General features: G+C 52.5%; 1 protein-coding gene across 3 annotated transcripts in view; it reads right to left on the bottom strand.

Moving 5' to 3' along the window:
• The window catches only part of SEZ6L (seizure related 6 homolog like), a 204903-nt gene that overhangs the window by 29023 nt on the left and 158739 nt on the right, over positions 1-17141 (bottom strand). For all 3 annotated transcript variants that reach the window (XM_058281567.2, XM_023584812.3, XM_058281568.2), the window contains exons 10-11: positions 6983-7179; positions 1160-1354 (exon numbers count right to left, since the gene is read on the bottom strand). In XM_058281567.2, coding sequence (XP_058137550.1) covers positions 1160-1354; positions 6983-7179 — 392 coding nt within the window. The remainder of the gene's footprint in view (positions 1-1159; positions 1355-6982; positions 7180-17141) is intronic.

Genomic DNA, 17141 nt, shown 5'->3' with positions numbered 1-17141 from the left:
GCAGTTTAGGGGGTCCCCAGCAGGGTACGTAAGTACCCACCCAGAGAGGGAGCCAATTGCAAATCCATTTGCTCTAATTTGGCAAACATTGAGGTGGATGAGGAGGCCTTCCCACAGAGAGCTAGTTTATCTTCCTTCCAAGCCGTTACAGTGTTTTAACTAATGATGGTACAGATCCCATAAATGAATTGGTGATGGGCCTCTCGCCACCACGTCGCTCCTCGCTGTCTGTTTTTCTTTTCTGTCATGACACATGCAAAAACACGGACTGTTGCGGAACAAATAGACCTGTTTATGTTGCTGATTTCGTGATTTGTGGGCAATTCCTTTCATGTCTCCCACAATTATAATTATTTTTCTTGGATGTTGAACATTTTGTGATGGGAATTGTATTGTAAACCTGACACTCCTTCTCTGGCACACCCTTTTTCTGCTCACATTTAATATCTCTTATTGTGCAACTGGTAAGCAGGTCTAGCAAAGTGTCCCCAAGAATCCCAGCCTGGGTTGGAAACTAGAGCTTTATTTATGGGGTGGAAAGCAATGGCTAGAAGAGTCACTTCCAGGTTTAGCTCCTTCCCCTGCTACTACAGGATCAGCATAAGCCAGAACCAGTTCATTTTCCTACCCCTTTTCAAGATACCACTCCATGATCACTAGCCATGCCCAAGCTGCACTCCTGAGGAGAGCAGCAGCAGGTGAGCAGGCAGGAGAAGGGATGAGGGGCTTGGACAGATGCTCTCTGGGATGAAGTCAGCCACCTCCTAAAAAGGGTAAGAACTGAGGCTCCAAGGGTCAACCTAGACTTGTGTGGGCCAACCTTGGCTAGAAAAGGTATTTTAGAAACCTCAGTTTGAAAGATGTTTTTATAAAGGCTATGTACATTCCATTTCACCGCAGTCCACAGCACTCCCTATTGTCTCATACCCAGTCTATTTTACTCATTGACATAATCTGTCGGGCTTCTGAAGGCATCTGAGTCTGAGATCCCTGCCACAGGGCTATAAAATGACATTTGTGAGCCACACTAATGATTTGGCAGGGTGAGAAGGAGTGCAGATTCTGCCTTAAACAAACTCCATCACATCCACACAGAAAAGTCCAATAGGAGGGATTTACCACACACGGACCTAGAGGGGGGAAATGGGACTATTCTTACTTTTTTCACAAAATGGGGGGTCGCTGCTCCAGCTGAGGTCCCACTGGCAGGTGAGGGTGTCACTTCCCACGATGTCATAGCCAGGGTCACACTGGTAGGTGATTCTAGCTCCCCGGACAAGCTCCGTGTGAGAAGTAGTTTTCCAGCCATTCTGGATCTCGGGCAAATCTGAGCAAGAGTCGTTCCTTGACACCTCTTTAAAACAAAAACATCATCCCGAGTTGGGGAGGTGCCTTCTCTTTATGAATATCAGAAAAAAAAGCAAATAGAAGAAAAAGCATCCAGAAACAAGAACCTGAAATCCCTTAAACGGCGAGAACTCTCTTATAGCGAGATTTTATAAGTAGCTGTTCGCTTGTGCCCCTGAACTTACCAAATGTTCTCCTGGCTTGGTCAAACCAGTTTACGGTGTGGAGCTGGACAAGATCTTAGTTCTGCCACTTACTAGCAGCGTGACTTGGGGGAAACCCCTTCTCTCTGTGCCTCAGTTTCCTTCCTTTTCATATGGGCATAATGAAGCCAGCCTCACTGTGGTAGCCAGCTTCCCCCAATGATTCTCACCTCCCGGAACGCACACCCTGGTGTATTTGCCTCTCAAACTGAAAAGGGCTGCCCTGTGTAAACAGCAGGCGCCTGCTGAAGTGGCAGTGTGGGTTTCCGGAGGCAAGGTCACAGAAGAGCTTGCAGCTTCCTCCTGGCTCTCTCTTGGGTCACTTGCTCTGGAGGAAGCAGCTGTCGGATTGTGAGGATATTCAAAGAAACCCTCTGCAGAGACCCACGTGGAGAGAACAGATGTCTCCTGCCAACAGTTGCCATCGACTTGCCAGCCCCATGAGTGTGCTATCTTGGACACGGGCCCTCAAGGCATTCAGGGCACTGGTTGGCATGCTTATTGCTGCCACCTCGTGAGAGACCCCGGGTCAGGACCACCCAGCTAATGCCGCGCCTGAATTCCGGAGCCACCGAAACCGAGAGGTCATAAAAGCTTATTGCGAATTTGGGGGGGTAATTTGTTACACAGCAACAGGTAACTAGTACATCTCACCTCATCTTCAGAATATCTGTAAATCTGCAAGTTTGGTGAATTAGTAATATGTCTATCTGTAGCATGCACTAAAATAAATACTTAACTAGTAAAATAATCGCTGGTTTCTTACATTCTTTAAACCATATTGCACATCATCCAAGAACACTAACCACACTCCAGAAAATGTTACGCACATTTTATTATCACTCACGCAGTTTATTATCACAGAGTCTGCCTCTGGAACAATTCTGTTTCCCTCCTATAAAAACCTTGTTACTAAGGTAGCCACCCAAAGGCCCCCTATTACTATTCTTGCTTCAAAGTGCCCACCGTACAGATTTTGAGCAGAGAGCTAATTATGTCGCATAATTAATTTGCAGTTCTTATGTGCTTCTGGGGAAAGCGAAGCACCTCCATTGTCTGCTGGAAAGTCATTCTGAGAAACAAGCAATGGCTTTTCCCAGGATTTTATCATGATTTTATTTGGGGAAAGGAGCTCTCAGGGGTGTCTGCAAGGAGAAGGGGAGAGGGAAGTGGCTTCTAGAATGGCTTGGTGGGGAACGGGAGCTTCTATTTTCAGGCCTTTGAAAAATCAGCCCAGCGTTGGATCTGGGTCACAGCTGCAAATGCTCAGACTATGGACGAGGTGGGGGGTGGGGGCACATCCTAGCTGTGGGATCTGCCTCGTGCCAAGGGCTTGACAGCGAGGAAGGTTGGCTTGTCTGGCTTTTCAGTACGAGCCGCTGTGGCTACCCCCTCTGGAGGACGTCCTGTCTCCTCTGTGGCACTCGTCGCCTTTGTAATTCTGCAACTGCTGCACGAGGAGGCAGAGTCTTGCCTCAAATGTTGGCCCCGCTGCTTGCTAACCGGGTGGCCTCGGCTCAGGCCCTCACTCTTCCTGTTCTTCCGTTTCCAGACCCCACCCCCAGAGGCCCCGATTCAGGAATCTGTGTGTTTACCAGCACCCTAGGTGGTTCTGGACTTATCTGTCCCCATCCCCATGGGGATATTAGCTTCGATAAGAACTGGAAGACTGACCAGGAGTTGCAAGAGTTTAGTTCGAATCTTCTTGCTTTCTTTGATTAGCAAGGACTCCGGTCATGTCAGTGAACTTTTTTGAGCCTCAATTGTCCTCATCTGTGGGGTGGGGACAGTAATCACGAACCTGTGTATCTCAAAGGGACACATAAAAGCTAATTTATAGATGGAGGTGACAGTGTTCTGTGAACACTGAGATCACACATATGGATTCATTTATTTGTTTGACCAGGATTTTGTGAGCACTAACTATGCACCAGGGATCTAAAGTCACAATCCCAGCCTCGCAGTCAAGATTAACACCATGGTACAACTTTTGGGCTAAAGAAATGCCCACATGCACTGAATACACACCACCATAGTCCAGGCTCATGCTCATGGCAGACATCACTAATCCATCACAGCACTTTTCTCTCTTTGAATCAAGCTGGAACCTCCTACTCCTCAGCCTAGCACTCCAGAGAGCCAGCATCATTCGACTGAAGTTGAACTGCACATGGCACTTAGTTATTATCCTAGGATTAGAGGATAAACATATAACAAGTGGCTGACATCTCCTTGAAAAAACTGTGGACTTGTCTGTCTTTTGGTTTCCTTCATCCCATGCACCTGACCACAGACACTGGACAAAGAACAGGAATCAGACAGGAGAATGGCTCTTTGCTTCTCTCTGTGCCTCGTGGGATTCTGGGAGTTCAGAATACAGACTCAGACTAAAGGAGGGGCAAGCAGCAGCCAGAGCAGACAGCCTTGACCACCGTACGGAGCTCGGGTTAGGCCTTTAGTTTGGTGTAGGAACTTCAGAATTCTCCAGGCGACCACAGAATCCGTGAACCCCCATCTGATCCCTCCCCTGAACGGGAGTTGCATTTACGCCAGGTGAAGTCCAGACCCAGGGTGCCAACCAAATACCTTGCCCGCATCCCTGGCAGACATCACTAATCAATCACGGCACTCTTTTCCACTGACTTCGGGCATGAGCTCCTCCCAAGTTCTCTGCAATGTGATCATTAGCATAGGTAGGCAGGGGCGGCGACTGACTGGCATCAGAGTTAAACACACTCGTGAACCCTGCAACGAGCTCTGAGTTTATTTAACAGAAATAAAAACAAACAGAAATGTTCTCTCTCTCTCTCTGGTGCCCAGATCAGCCAGGCTGTGAAGCCCTGGGAAGCAGTGTTTGAAATACCGTGCCTGCCATAGCACCAGCACATCACCTTGACATTGTCTGTCAATGGGACTACCTCTCTCCTGTTTTCAGGAGTCAGCTCAAGGGCCAGGAGTGCACTCTACCCATTCTTATACCCCGGTGCCTTTGAATTAGGAGATGTTGGGATCTGGGGGAACCAAACTCTCTGGGAAAAAAGACAATATATTCAAAGATGAAATGAAAGAATATATGTACCAGTGCCTGCCAACTGTGAACCGCTCCACAAATCTCAGGTTCAAGTTCAAGTAACAAGAACACTTTCTCTTCAAGACGTCACCAAATTGAACATTGGCTGGACTTTCTGGCTACCCTTGATCAGCCTTGGACAGCGTCAGATTTTTGCCATCCATCTAGATGCAGTTTTGGAAGCACTAACTCAGGCAGCAGAGGAGACAAATGAGCACAACTATGACCTCATCTTCCAGCGGAGCAAGACGGAGTGAGGCCAAACCACCAGGAAATCTTTCTCGAAAGGCAGCTAACTTTGGGGGGGGGGCACCCTGGAATGGATATCCAGTATCAGCCGTCCCACAACACACCAGGGTGCTCCTCACTAAAGAACGGGGAACTCATCTAAAGAGGTAGCAATAACAGTCTGAAAAAATATTTAGCAGCACAATCAAGGGGTAAAAAGGCCCCAGAGAAACATAAAAAAAGGTAATCAATATTTGTGTGAGCCTCTCTGAGAGGGGGACGCACAGCAGACAGGGAAGAAAAGTGTTCACTGGCTGGAAATAAAAGAAGCAAGGGACTTATTTTAGCACACAGAAGCCTCCTCGGCACAACCAATGGACAGGTGAGTGGTGGGTATTTTAGAGGCAGGTGGTGGATGGAGAGGGCAGTTTGTATTAGAGAGGGGCAGTCCTTCAAGCTGAGAAGAATAAAGAACTAAGACACAGAGCCTTGCCCCTCTCAGCGGGTATTTGGTGGCGGTGGAGGTTAGGGCGAGGGCGTGGCAAGGTGACGCCTGCCTTTCCTAGATCCATCCGGGAAATCAGCTCGTCAGCCAAGTTCCCTGGAGGTGTAAGCCCGTCCCCCTCGTGCCCCTAACCGCTGGCTGAATCCTGCTCGTGGAAATCCTCGGAGGGCAACCCCCCCGCCATTCTGGATGCTGAAAGAAGGTAGGTCTTAACTGCCCGCCTCTGTCTCCAGGTGCTCAGCCGCAGCCAAGCGCTGGGGGGTGGAGAAACCCGGAGCTGAAGCAGGGAGCCTGGGTGCGTCTCAGCTCCGCCCCCTGCCCCAGGAGCAAGGCCTTATCTTCACGAGCTCGGAGCTTCTCTGTGTCAGTTCAAGTGCCCCCACGGCGTCCCAGTGCCTTGTGTGGAGAACGGCTCACGGCGGGGGGTGAGAATTGAGGCGGGAGGCAGGGAGGGCCCCAGGAAGTCCACGGCAGCAGCTTGGACGAGGGGGAGGGCCCCAGGAAGTCCACGGCAGCAGCTTGGACTAGGATGGTGGCCTTGGAAAGAGAGGGAAGCGCTCGCCTTCAGGATGTGCTGTGGAAGTGGAGCTGGCAGGATGGACTGAGGTGGGGGTGAGGAGAGAGGAAGCAGTAATGAGCGCCCAGATCTGGCCCAAGAGACGATGGGCCTTGAGGTCCTGTTTCCTGGGATGGGCTGGGGGCGGGTGGGGAAGTCACGAGAGGGCCGTTAGCAGGGGCTGCTTGAGGGGTCTGGAGTCCAGGGGAGAGGCCGAGGTTGGAAGTGAAATGGCATCAGCTGTAGATGGGAGCCACAGGCCTGGGTGAGGGCTGAGGGCCGAGCGTAGGGGAAGAAGAGGGCGGGGTCAGGGACGGAGCCTGAGACCCTGCAGTGCTTAGCGGGGTCCAGGACGGAGCCTGAGACCTTGCAGTGCTTAGCGGCTGCGCAGAGGGGGTGGTGGAGCCGGTAACAAGTGAGGGGGAGGCAGGGCGGGGAGTGAGGAGGGAGGAAGGCAACAGGAGGGGATGTGGGGCGGCCGAGGGTCAACTGAACTTGAACTTAAAAGGAGGTGGGCTTTCCTATGGCAGGAGGGGGAGAGAGGGTTTGGAAGCCCCAGTGAGGACTCACAAAGCCCTCTCTTGCATCCAGAAGTCCCAAAGCACATGGGGTGGGAGAGAAAGACCCGTCTCCCCTAACCAACAGGGCCGCGGAGGATCCTCAGGGGAACGCTGGCAAGACGGTGAGGACCGTGCTTTGAGAAGTTACAAATACAGGGCAGTGTGGCAATGAAATAAAGTCTCAGCTGACTACATTTGAAACACGATGAGGCCTTATCTCGCTAAATCCCGATATCAACCTTGTGAAGTAGGGGTCATTATTTCCATTTTACAGGAAACAGAAAGCAGGCTCAGAGAGGTTGAGCGACCTGCCCAAGGTCACACAGCTATTGACGATAGGACTTCAGGGCTCAAATCCCCATCCTTCCGATTAGAGAGCCCAAGCTCCTAACACGACACATATTTACTGTGCCAATAGGGTCAAGGGCCTGGGTAGCACACATCAATCCAGAGAAAACCATCCTGACCCACATTTAAACCCAGAGAGAAAAGCGGACTGAAGGTGCCACCTACCTATGTAGTTCATGATAAATCCCTGACCCTTCCCGAAGATGAGGCCGGCAGGGTCCGAGTGGAACTGGATGGTCAGCTCGGGCGTGGAGGAGTACAGCTTCTGGGGGCCGCTGTTCCCCAGGTACTGCCCCAGGACGTGCGGCACGGCCTCGTCGCCGTCGTACACCGTCAGGATGTCGCTGCTGCTGAGGTTCAGGCTTGGGGGGCAGAGAAAAGAGGCGCCAGGGTTAAGCAGCGCGATGGGCATTCAAAGAGGCTTTTGTTTAGTTTTTCAGGCAATGCCCATTCTCCAAAGAATTACGATGGGCAGGCCAGGCCGTGGGCTAGGAACCGGGCAGGGGCAGGCAGAGGCCACAGCGGGATGCAGCCTCCCGCCAGCGCGGCACGCGTGGGCAAGTCGGGGTTCCAAAGAGGTGCCCACGAAACGGTCTTCCCGGCCGCTGGGCCTGGGGGCAGAACTGAATGTGCATGGAAGAAGTACCGTCAGCCCTCCCTTCCTCCCCCATCCACAGCCGTGTAACGCGCGACAAGGACGTGTCCGGCACGGGCCACCTGCTGGGGAACCAGCAGGCCTCTGGTTCTTCTCGGCCGTGCACTTGCGGCGGCTGGCGGGTGATAACTTGCATTTGCGCGGGAGGTGACCGCTCTTTCCGTTTATCACGCGGCAAATCCCTCAGGACCGCCTGGGTCGTCCGTGACGTTCCGGGGGTGCGGCGGGAGCCGTGGGGTGAAGCCCCCGACTCATCGCACATGCTCAGAACCGCCAGCGCTACTCAGGGTGACACGTTTTCAAAGGCTCGGAACGCCATACCTTGACACTGAGTATTTAGACGGCAGTGGATGGGTAACAGCCCAGAAAGCACGTCCACGGCCCACAGAAGCCCGCGCCGGGTTAGGCGTGCTGGGTTTTTTAGTTGATCTCTGTTGAAATTCAGCTTTGCCTGCATCAGTCATGAACAGATTTTAGCTTGGCCTCTTTCTCCCCTTTCTCCTTCCTTCGCTGCCTTTCTAAGGTTTTCCCCTGCTTCTTGCCTCCTTCCCCCTAATTTATTTTGTTTTTGTTTTTGAGGTGCTAGGGCGGGGGATTGAACCTGGGACCTCATGTGTGGGAAGCCGGCGCTCAACCCCCGAGCCACATCAGCTCCCCTATTTTGAGGACCTATTTTGAGTCAGGCACTCTGCTGTGCTCAGAGGGCAAATAAGACACAAGGAGTCCGGTGGCAGTGGTATATTTAGACCAGAGATTCCACTGTGATAAGAGCTATGGATCGAGGTAGTAGAGGAGGGTGTCTAACTCAGATTGGGGCATCATGGAGGCCTCCCTGGAGGAGGTGATGCCTGCTCTGACTCCTCAAGGGTGGGAGACCATGAGGCAGTTTAGCAGGGAAAAGACAAAGCACAAGAGCTAAGAGGGGAGAGAGATCATGGCTCCTTCAGGAACTTGCCAGGCATGGGGAGGCCAGGAAGGCTGGACAGGTCCCCAGAAGCCAGATCCTGCAGGGCTTACAGAGCCGAGCTAAGACGTTTGGATACCACCCTGCTGGGGATGGGGAGCTGCTGAGGGTTCTGAGCGGGTGTGTGGCACCACCGAGCAAACTGCCAGAGGACAGGAGTTCCAGGAACTGACGCAGACTGCTGACAGCCTTCCCACCCACAGCCCCCGCCAATGTCCTTGACGGGCGTCCTTGGGGGGCGTCTCAGCAGCGCTCCTTCTCCTACCCAAGACCCAGCAGCTGTCTCTGCTACCAGTCCTGGGAGGCAAATGGAAACTCTCCATGCTGGAGCTTCAAATGGTCAGAATCAGAACAAAACAGAACAGAAATGCAGAGCACATGGAGAAAGTTTTCCTTCTGGAAGGCAGGGAGGTAGTGGATCCACCCAAGTAGCTTCTACAGCTCCTCACGCAGATCTTTGCATAAAGCTTTCCCAGGGTTGTGTGGGGAGATTTCAATGGCCCCCACAATCTCCATTGGTTTTCCCCAAACCATCTGCTCCCCTCTAAATAAAAGCTGTCTGCTTGGTTTGCACAGTGGCTTTAGGACAGAGCCCCTAGACTCCTCCCGCCCCTGCCAGTTTCCAGATGGACCGCAGCCCCTAAACTCCTACTATATTGAAATTTTGGAGCCACCCCTTTCCCTTGTACACAGAAGGTGCTCCATGAATGCCATCGTATGCAAGAGGCTGCCAGAGGGTCTATTTGATAGCAGGAAGAGTGGGGTCGATGCCTGCTCTTGACCTATGGGAAGGAAGAGCCTCTTTAACTCTGAGGACCAAGAAGATATCGATAGCTCATGGAGGCGGTGAAGCCGACAGTGGGAGCCGTGGGAGGGGGCAGGGATTTGCCCCTCCAGCCGAACGCACAGCCATCCACCGTTAGCAGCCGGCTCCACACAGGGCCAGCTTGACTTCGCTTTGTCATTCATTTCCACGATCTAAAGGCAGAAGTGTCTTCAAAGGTGCAAACAGCTTCCATTTTAAAAATCTTTGTTCTGTGTCCCACAGGAAGGAGCAGGGCGCTGGAAGGCGCACAGGGGCTTGGAAATCAGGGGGCCTGGGGCTGATTCTCAGCCTTGCCACTTCTATGGAGAAGGGTGGGTTTTCTGAAGTCCCTTGGCTGTGAGCCGGGCTTAATAGTTCCTGTTTCTGTCATGGCTCTGGGAATTAGTCATGTGTGCAGAGGACCTGGGAGCAAAGCCCAGGCCCACCCTCAGCACCCGAGCAGCCCCAGCCGCGTCCTGTGAGCCCCGTACTCCAGTGTCCTTACCCGGGGAAGGGCCACCGCCACCGCCACCATCGTCCCTCCCTTTGGATTCCTTTCTATGCCAAATACCAACATGACCCAGATGACTTCCATCTGTTTCCCGACTGGGGGCGATTTTGCCACCCCCCGCCTGCCGGGAGATACCTGGCGAGGTCTGCATGTGGTTTTGGCGGTTGCAGCTGGGGGTGGGGGGTGCGCTACCGATGTCTAATGGGAGAGGTCAGGCGTGCCACTAAGCGTCCTAAGTCGTACAGGACAGTCCCGCCCCTCCCGTCCCAACAAATAATTCTCGGATCCAAAACGCCAGTCGTGCCATAGCTGAGAGACCCCGGCTTCCGCGAATGCGCTCTGTAAACAGCGGGTAACGCCCGCGGCAGGGCAGCTCCTGTCGTCCTGGAGCGTCCCGGGGCCGCCTGAGCTGAGCATCCCCACTTCCTAAAGGGAGATCCTGGACCTAAGCAGAGTCCCAGCAGGCCTGGGAGTGCAAGCGGCTCCCCTGGGAGGCACTGGCGAGGAAACCGGAATGAGAAAGGGAAGGGAGGAGCCGACGCAGGGGCCACCAGTGAGCGGGCGCCACGGCGGGCGCTGGACCGGGCCCTGCGGGAACTGGGGGGGATCACGCAGAGAACAGGAGGAGGGGAGCTGGGCGCTTGGCCTGCAGATCCCACGCCGCCCAGGCTGGGCATGCCGGGTCGCCAGCACCTATGGCCCGCGCCCACGGCACAGGCTCGGGTGGAGACCCACGGGCGCTCGCGTCGTGGGAAGGTGGCAAGTGCCGCAGGGGATGGCTGGGGCACCCCCGGCACTGGCTCTACCTTCGAGCAGCTCTTCTGGGTGGAGGTCTCCCCCCACCTCTAACTAGAAAGCAGCTGTCGATGTGGGAGGAGTGGGGAGTGTGGGGAGTGGAGTATGTGGGAAACTCGTATTTTTTAACGTAACATTTTGTGCGATTTATATATCTTTAAAAAAAGATAATAAAAAAACAACTAATGTAATACATCGATTATATTTAATATTTTTTAAAAAAGACTGAAATTTTCCTGTCGTTGAAGAGACTGCCTTGGGGGGAGCTGTCACTGTGGGGTGAGTATCACGGGAGGGGTGTGCGTGGAACATCACTGTCACCTTAAGTCCATGAGAGTGGCTTGGCAGGCGTCGTGGGAGTTTGGGGAGCAGTGGCTGGATTTGAGACTCGCCGAGACAAGAAGAGGGTAAAATCTTACTGGAGCTGCCCGCCTGCCCGGGGGCAGAGCAGAGAACGGGGGTGCTGGGAGGGAGCTTCCTGGCGAGGAAGAGGGCAGGGCTGCTCCCTGGGGGTTAGCTGTGCACCCTGCAGCAGCGCCTGAAAGGGTGGCAGAGCCCCAGGGAGTAGAAAGTCAAAAAGGCCGGGTTCCAGAGGCTTTGTCCGACACGCACACCAAAGGAGAATACCAGAAACCCGCATTTTATATCTTCCAGAGCACAAGTGCTGTCGAGTTAGGCTTTCCTGCGTCTTTACTCTGAGAAAGCAGCAGCCTTTTCCACTGCAGATCTCCCAGCCTGAGAAGCCCTGCAGAGGGAGGGGTGAGGTTTCCACACGGCTAAGATTTAGAGTTGTGCAGTTGTTAGACTGAACTGGACTTGCTGTGACCAGAGGACCTATGGAAACTAAGACTTCACCCTGAGAAGCAAAGTAACAGAGAATGTGTGTGAAGGGGCAGTAGGAGAAGGGAAAAAAGGTACCCTCCATTGCCTCCTTCTGAATCCACCACCATTTATTTATTAATTAATATTTTAATTATTATTCTCACTTCCCCCCGAGATGGCTCCCTCATCTGTTTGCTTGTTTTCACTCATTGTCTGCTTGTTTTTTTTTTTTTTTGCTTGTTGTCTGCTCATTTTTTTTTCTGTAGGAGACATTGGGAACCGAACCCAGGACCTCCCATGCGAGACGCAGGCACTCGACTGCTTGAGCCACAGCCACTCCTACTTTGTTTTTGTTCATTGTCCGCTGGTTGTTTTTTGCTTGTTGTCTGCTCATTGTTTGCCAGTGCAGGAACTGAACCCGTGACCTCCCACGTTGGTGGCGGGAGCTCAGTCGCTGGAGCCACATCCGCTCTCCCCTGAATCCACTGCCGTTTTGGATGGACGGGTTCCAAGCACCTGCACAAATGTTAGTGATCTGGTTTTTTCCCCTCCTCCAACCCAAAGACAAGTCTGCACTTTTGCTTGCTCACCCAGTTGCATCTGCTGTTGGAGGCGCTGGGCTGTCCTGAACAATCTAGGTGAAAATGCAGAGAATTAAGGGCAGGGAGAGAGGCCCCAGGGCAGAGCGGGGCTTGCTGCTGAGGCGTGGAGGGAGGCATCAGCCAGATCTAATCCCAGTTGGCTGGCAGTGAGAAATTGGGGCGGCAGTTTGACCCCAGGACAAACGGGCGGGTGAAGAGGTGCTGCCAGGCATGCGGGCTTGATCTGATTGGAATTGGGTACAGCAGGATCACCCTTGGGGAGAACCCCAGGGCAACACCGAGCTTCCCAGGGCCAGCCCTTGGGAGCTGCCGGAGCGAAAGGCTTCCACCGGCACAGCTTGCAGCCTCAGCTTCTGGGTGTCCCCCTGCACCGCCCTTTCTCCTGGGCTCACTCCCGGGGTCCCCGCCCTCTTTCACTGACCTGCGGTGATGGCCCCTCAGCGCCTGCCCGGCTCCCTTCCTGCCATCTTCCTTGCGGCGGGCGAGTCCTCCCTGAGTAGCAAACTGGCCCCTTCACTCCCCTGCTCAAAACGCACCCGGACAGAGCGCAAGCTCTTGGACCAGGCTTCGCGGCCCTGCCAGTCCACCCTTGGCTGGCCGCTCCCCGCCCCATCCCTGCATCCTCCTCTCCCGCCACCCCCCCAACCTACTCTTCTCCCCTCCAGCCAGAGTGGACGAGCTTCCCCCGCCCAGGGTTTCCACCTGCTCTCCCTGCCTAGCCCTGGGCCACCCCTGCCCGCCCTGCGGCCTCAGCCTCTCCTGATCCCCTCACCGCGAGCCCCTGTCGCGCCCCGGGTCCGGGCTGGGAGCGCCCTCTGCCTCTCGTCCCCCACAGGGAGCGCGCGTGCCTGGCTCTGCCCCGGCCGGCTCTCAGCACAGTGCTGGGGACGATGAGCGGCAGCCTTCACGGAGCCTGGCCCTGGCTGCGGCCCTTGCCTGGGGCCCAACCCGGCCAGGGCTCTCAGCTCTCCCGCCGCGGGAGGGGGCCTCCTCTCCTCCCTCCTTCAGCACAGGTGTCCCCCAAGGGTTTCCGCCCTCCTGGCCTCCGGGCTCCTGCTGCCCGCCCCCTCCATTCTTCTTGAGCACGCAGGTCCCCAGAATCAAGCTGGGTGCCCCCCTGCTGCTTGCAAAGCCGCTCGCATGCCAGCCTGTGGCCTCGCCCGGCCGGGTTCTAGCAGCTTCTCCTCCGCCTGGGCCCCCCAGCAGCCACCTGCGGGCGTGCACCTGCCGTGGGCTGCCACTTCTGGCTTCCTCTTTCAACCCCGCCCCGCTGCAGCGCGGTGACGGCACTTTGGTTCCACCAGACATCTGAGAAAAGGGCTCCCCAGGCCCTCATTTCGCTTCTGCATAACAACACTGCCTACTAAGTGTGACGCATCCGAACAACGCCACGGAGGAAGGCTTACTGCTGTCTCCACTGCACAGCCAAGGACGCTGAGGCGCAACCGGGAGAAGCCGCTTGCCCAACGTCACATAAGAATCTGACCTAGGGAGTGGGCGTAGCGCAAGTGGTTGAGCGCCTGCCTTCCGTGTACGAGGTCCCAGGGTCGATCCCCAGTACCTCCTAAGGAAAAAAAATCCAACTTAGAACTCAAACCTACATCCCGTAGACACCAAAAAAGCCTGGAATCCTTATTTTATAAACCTCCCATGAAAGCCATATATACAAATCTCTAAGAAGTGTGCCCAGGTTCAGCCCTGCAATGGAAAACGTGGATAAAAACTGAGAATCTGCAGGATGAGGGAGCCCCATCTTAGTGCTTCCCAGATCCGGCAGATCTTTTTTACTGTTGTTAAGGCTATTTGCTTAGACCTGTGACTTCTGATTTTTAATTTCCTACCGAGGTGCTCTTTCTTCTCTCTCTGGAACCCCAGTTTTAAAAAGATGTTGTCTCTGAAGTATTTTATCTTTACTGGTAATGCTGAAACTGATGTCGTTTTTGTTGTTGATCATGCATAACAGCATATGCAATAAAATCACCGTTAAATTTGTTACTTATCCTGGGTGGCTTTCTTTTGGTGGATTTGAGATTTCTCTTATGGTTTTTGAAGTATTTAAAAAGAGTCATGGAAGAATACATTAAAAAAAACTAGTTACAATGCACTTGCTACAGACAGGACAAACTACAGAGGGGAAAACGGAGTGGGGCGGGGGCTGTTTGCTGGGGAAGGGAGAGAAACTTAATGTTCACAGGATGCCCTTTCGCCCCTTAGAATTTTGAATTATGTGAATGTATTACCTATTCAAAAAGGATAAAAAGAGCCTGAGGGAACGTCATTATTGCTTTCACTAGGGTCTAGAGAAGGGAAGAGGTGAGAATAGAATTCAGATTTGAATTTGACACCCATTAGCAAGCCTTTCCCCAGTGAAGTAATTCTCCTCCTCGCCAGCGGAGGGCAGTGCACACACAAGCATCGTCGACTGCCCACCCCTGCAGCAGGCTCGCGCCCCCCTTCTTAGTCCAACCAATCAGAGCCTGGATGTGTGTGTGTGTGTGGGGGGGAAAGGTAGTGGTGGGTGAAGGTTTGTAATTACTGAGACGGAGTTAATATTCTCAGAAGGCATAAAAAGAAATGATTAGCAAACCACCTTGCTTTTCTTTATTCCTTTCTAAATAAGCATTTGACCCTGTCCCTCCCTTGCTTAGAATACTTCCTTTAACCAGTGTTCGGAGTGGAACTCACAAGACGATTTTCGGTAGACAAATGCATTTTAAAATATTTAGCGTTTATACATTTATTTAAATGTGAATTAGAAAAATATAGCAATATAGGGTTTGCACATCAAACTTCTAATTTCATGGACATAATTTTGCTGAGGGTAAGTCAAGCGATAAAGGCAAACCAATTTATATTCAGTTTAGGGGGAAAATAAGAAGGAGCTGGTGATAGAACTGGACTGTGAAAAGAGCAAAAATTAGCCCGCAGAAAAAAGCCGAGTTTCTCGGGCTGCCCTTCCAGGCGGTTCACAGCCTGGCCCCAGCCCACCTCTGCTGCCTCCAAAATCCCGAGCCCCGGACTTTCGTTCTCTTTGACCTGCTGGTTTCACTCCCTGGAGTGCCCTCTCCTCGCTGCTCAGCTTGACAGCATTTTGCTAATTCGTCACACCAGCACCCTGCATTGACACCTCATACCGGGGTATCCACTCCCCCCAAATTCAAGGCCACCCAGAACCTCAGAATGTGACCTTACTTAGAAATAGGGTCTTTGCAGATGTTAATTAGTTTAGGGTCTTGAGATGAAATCATACTGGATTTAGGGTGGGCCGAAGTCCACTGCACGGTGTCCTTAGGAGAAGAGAGGACCAGAGAGTCACACGCAGAGAAGACGGTGACTTGATGATAGAGGCGGAGGCTGGAGTGGAGCCGAGGGTTGCCAGGACCCAGGAGAAGCCAGGAAAGGGGCACCGCTCGGCTCCTCTCTCGCGGCCTCCAGAAGGAACCCCGCCCCCCCCACCACCTCGGCTTCTCACTTTTAGCCTCCACCCAGGACGGAATAAAGTTCTGCTGTTGTAAGTCGCCCAGTGCGTGGTCTTTCGTTCTAGCAGTTCCAGAAAACGAACACACATCCATCTAAACTAGCCAAGGATAGCCCAGGTCTTCCCGCACGCAGGAGCTGCTCCACGTTCACGGCACCACTGCATTTTATTCTCAGACTCACCCTGTAAGCACTTCTTACCCTTCTCACAAATAAGGGAACTGAGGCGTTCAGAAGAGAAACAACATGCTCAGGATCCAAGAGCTGGTCATGCAGGAGAGCCGGAAGCTGAGCCTTGGCAGGTGAAAGGCAGAACCTGAGCACGGAACCGCTGGCCTCCCTCACCTGTGTCAGCTCCCGCACGGGGCTCAGGCTCCCTGAAGGCACTGCCCTTCAGCCTGCATCTGGAGCCTGGCACGGGGCTCAGCACAGGGCAAATAAGTGTCGTTGGAGTGGGTCAATCACAGAGAATTTGCCTCCAGTTTCCTGAAGAGAAGACTGATGCTTAGTCAGGTTAAATGACTTTCCTGAGTTTGACGGTTCCTCAAAAAGTTAAGCAGAACTCCAGCAGAGTTGCAACACCTGCTCTCCAGCTCATTGGCCTCACCCAGGACGACTAACAAGGAGGTGAGGATGGACAACGCCCATCCCAAGGAACAGAGAGTGTCTGCAACTACAAGCAAGAGAGCTCCATCCATCTGCCCCATGGGATCTCAGCCCCTGCTCACTTAGAAGCAGAGCGGGCATCGCCATCCCCAGATCCTCAAGATTGGGGAATGAACAATGGACTAAAGTGGACTTATTATTATTCTACTATAGACTTATTATTATTCTAGCAATGGAAGAACTCTCATCATTGATGTAAAGGCAGCGGCCACCAGAGGTTCTGAGGGATGGGACAGGGAAGAACAGGTGTAGTATGGGGGCATTTTCAGGGCATTGGATTTGTCTTGCATGACATTGCAGTGACAGATACAGGCCAAAGTGTTTTGTCATAAGTTACAAAATTGTGCAGGACAAAGTATAAACTATAATGTAAACTGTAATCCATAATTAGTAGCAATGCTTCAGTGTGTGTTTATCAATTGTAACAAATGAACCACGCTAATGAAGGATGTTGTTAATGTGGGAAAATGTGGGAGGGGGAGGGGGAGGGGGTGGGCATATGAGAATCCCTTATATTTTTTATGTAACATTTATGTAATCTTAAGTTCCTTTAAAAATAAAAAAATAATTATGAAAAATAAAATAAACAGAATTACCAGATGACCCAGCAATTCTACTTCTAAGCATATACTCAAAAGAATTGAGAACAGGGACTCAAACAGATACTTGCACATGGATAGTCACAGCAGCATTATTCACAATTGCCCAAAAAAGGAGGCAAATGGCCATTAAAAGAAGAATGGATGAACAAAATGTGGTACATCCATACAATGGAATATTATTCAACCATAAAAAGGAATGACATGCATGCTACCATGTGGATGAACCTTGAAGACATTATACTGAGTGAAAAAAAAAAGAATCAAAACCCACCAATGCAGGGGTGGGTGCAGAAAAACCTTTGTATTTTTTCTTGAAGGTGTTAAAAAAGACCTCGTCAGAGTTCCTTTGCATCCATTCTCTCATTGGATCCCCTCGATCACAGTGAAACGGTTGGAGAGAGCGGCGTCATTCCCATTTCACAGAG

This window comes from Dasypus novemcinctus, chromosome 19 (assembly GCF_030445035.2).
Source record: "Dasypus novemcinctus isolate mDasNov1 chromosome 19, mDasNov1.1.hap2, whole genome shotgun sequence".
Taxonomy (NCBI): domain Eukaryota; kingdom Metazoa; phylum Chordata; class Mammalia; order Cingulata; family Dasypodidae; genus Dasypus; species Dasypus novemcinctus.
Note: the sequence above shows the minus strand (reverse complement) of the source record. Positions and strands in the feature narration are given on the sequence as shown.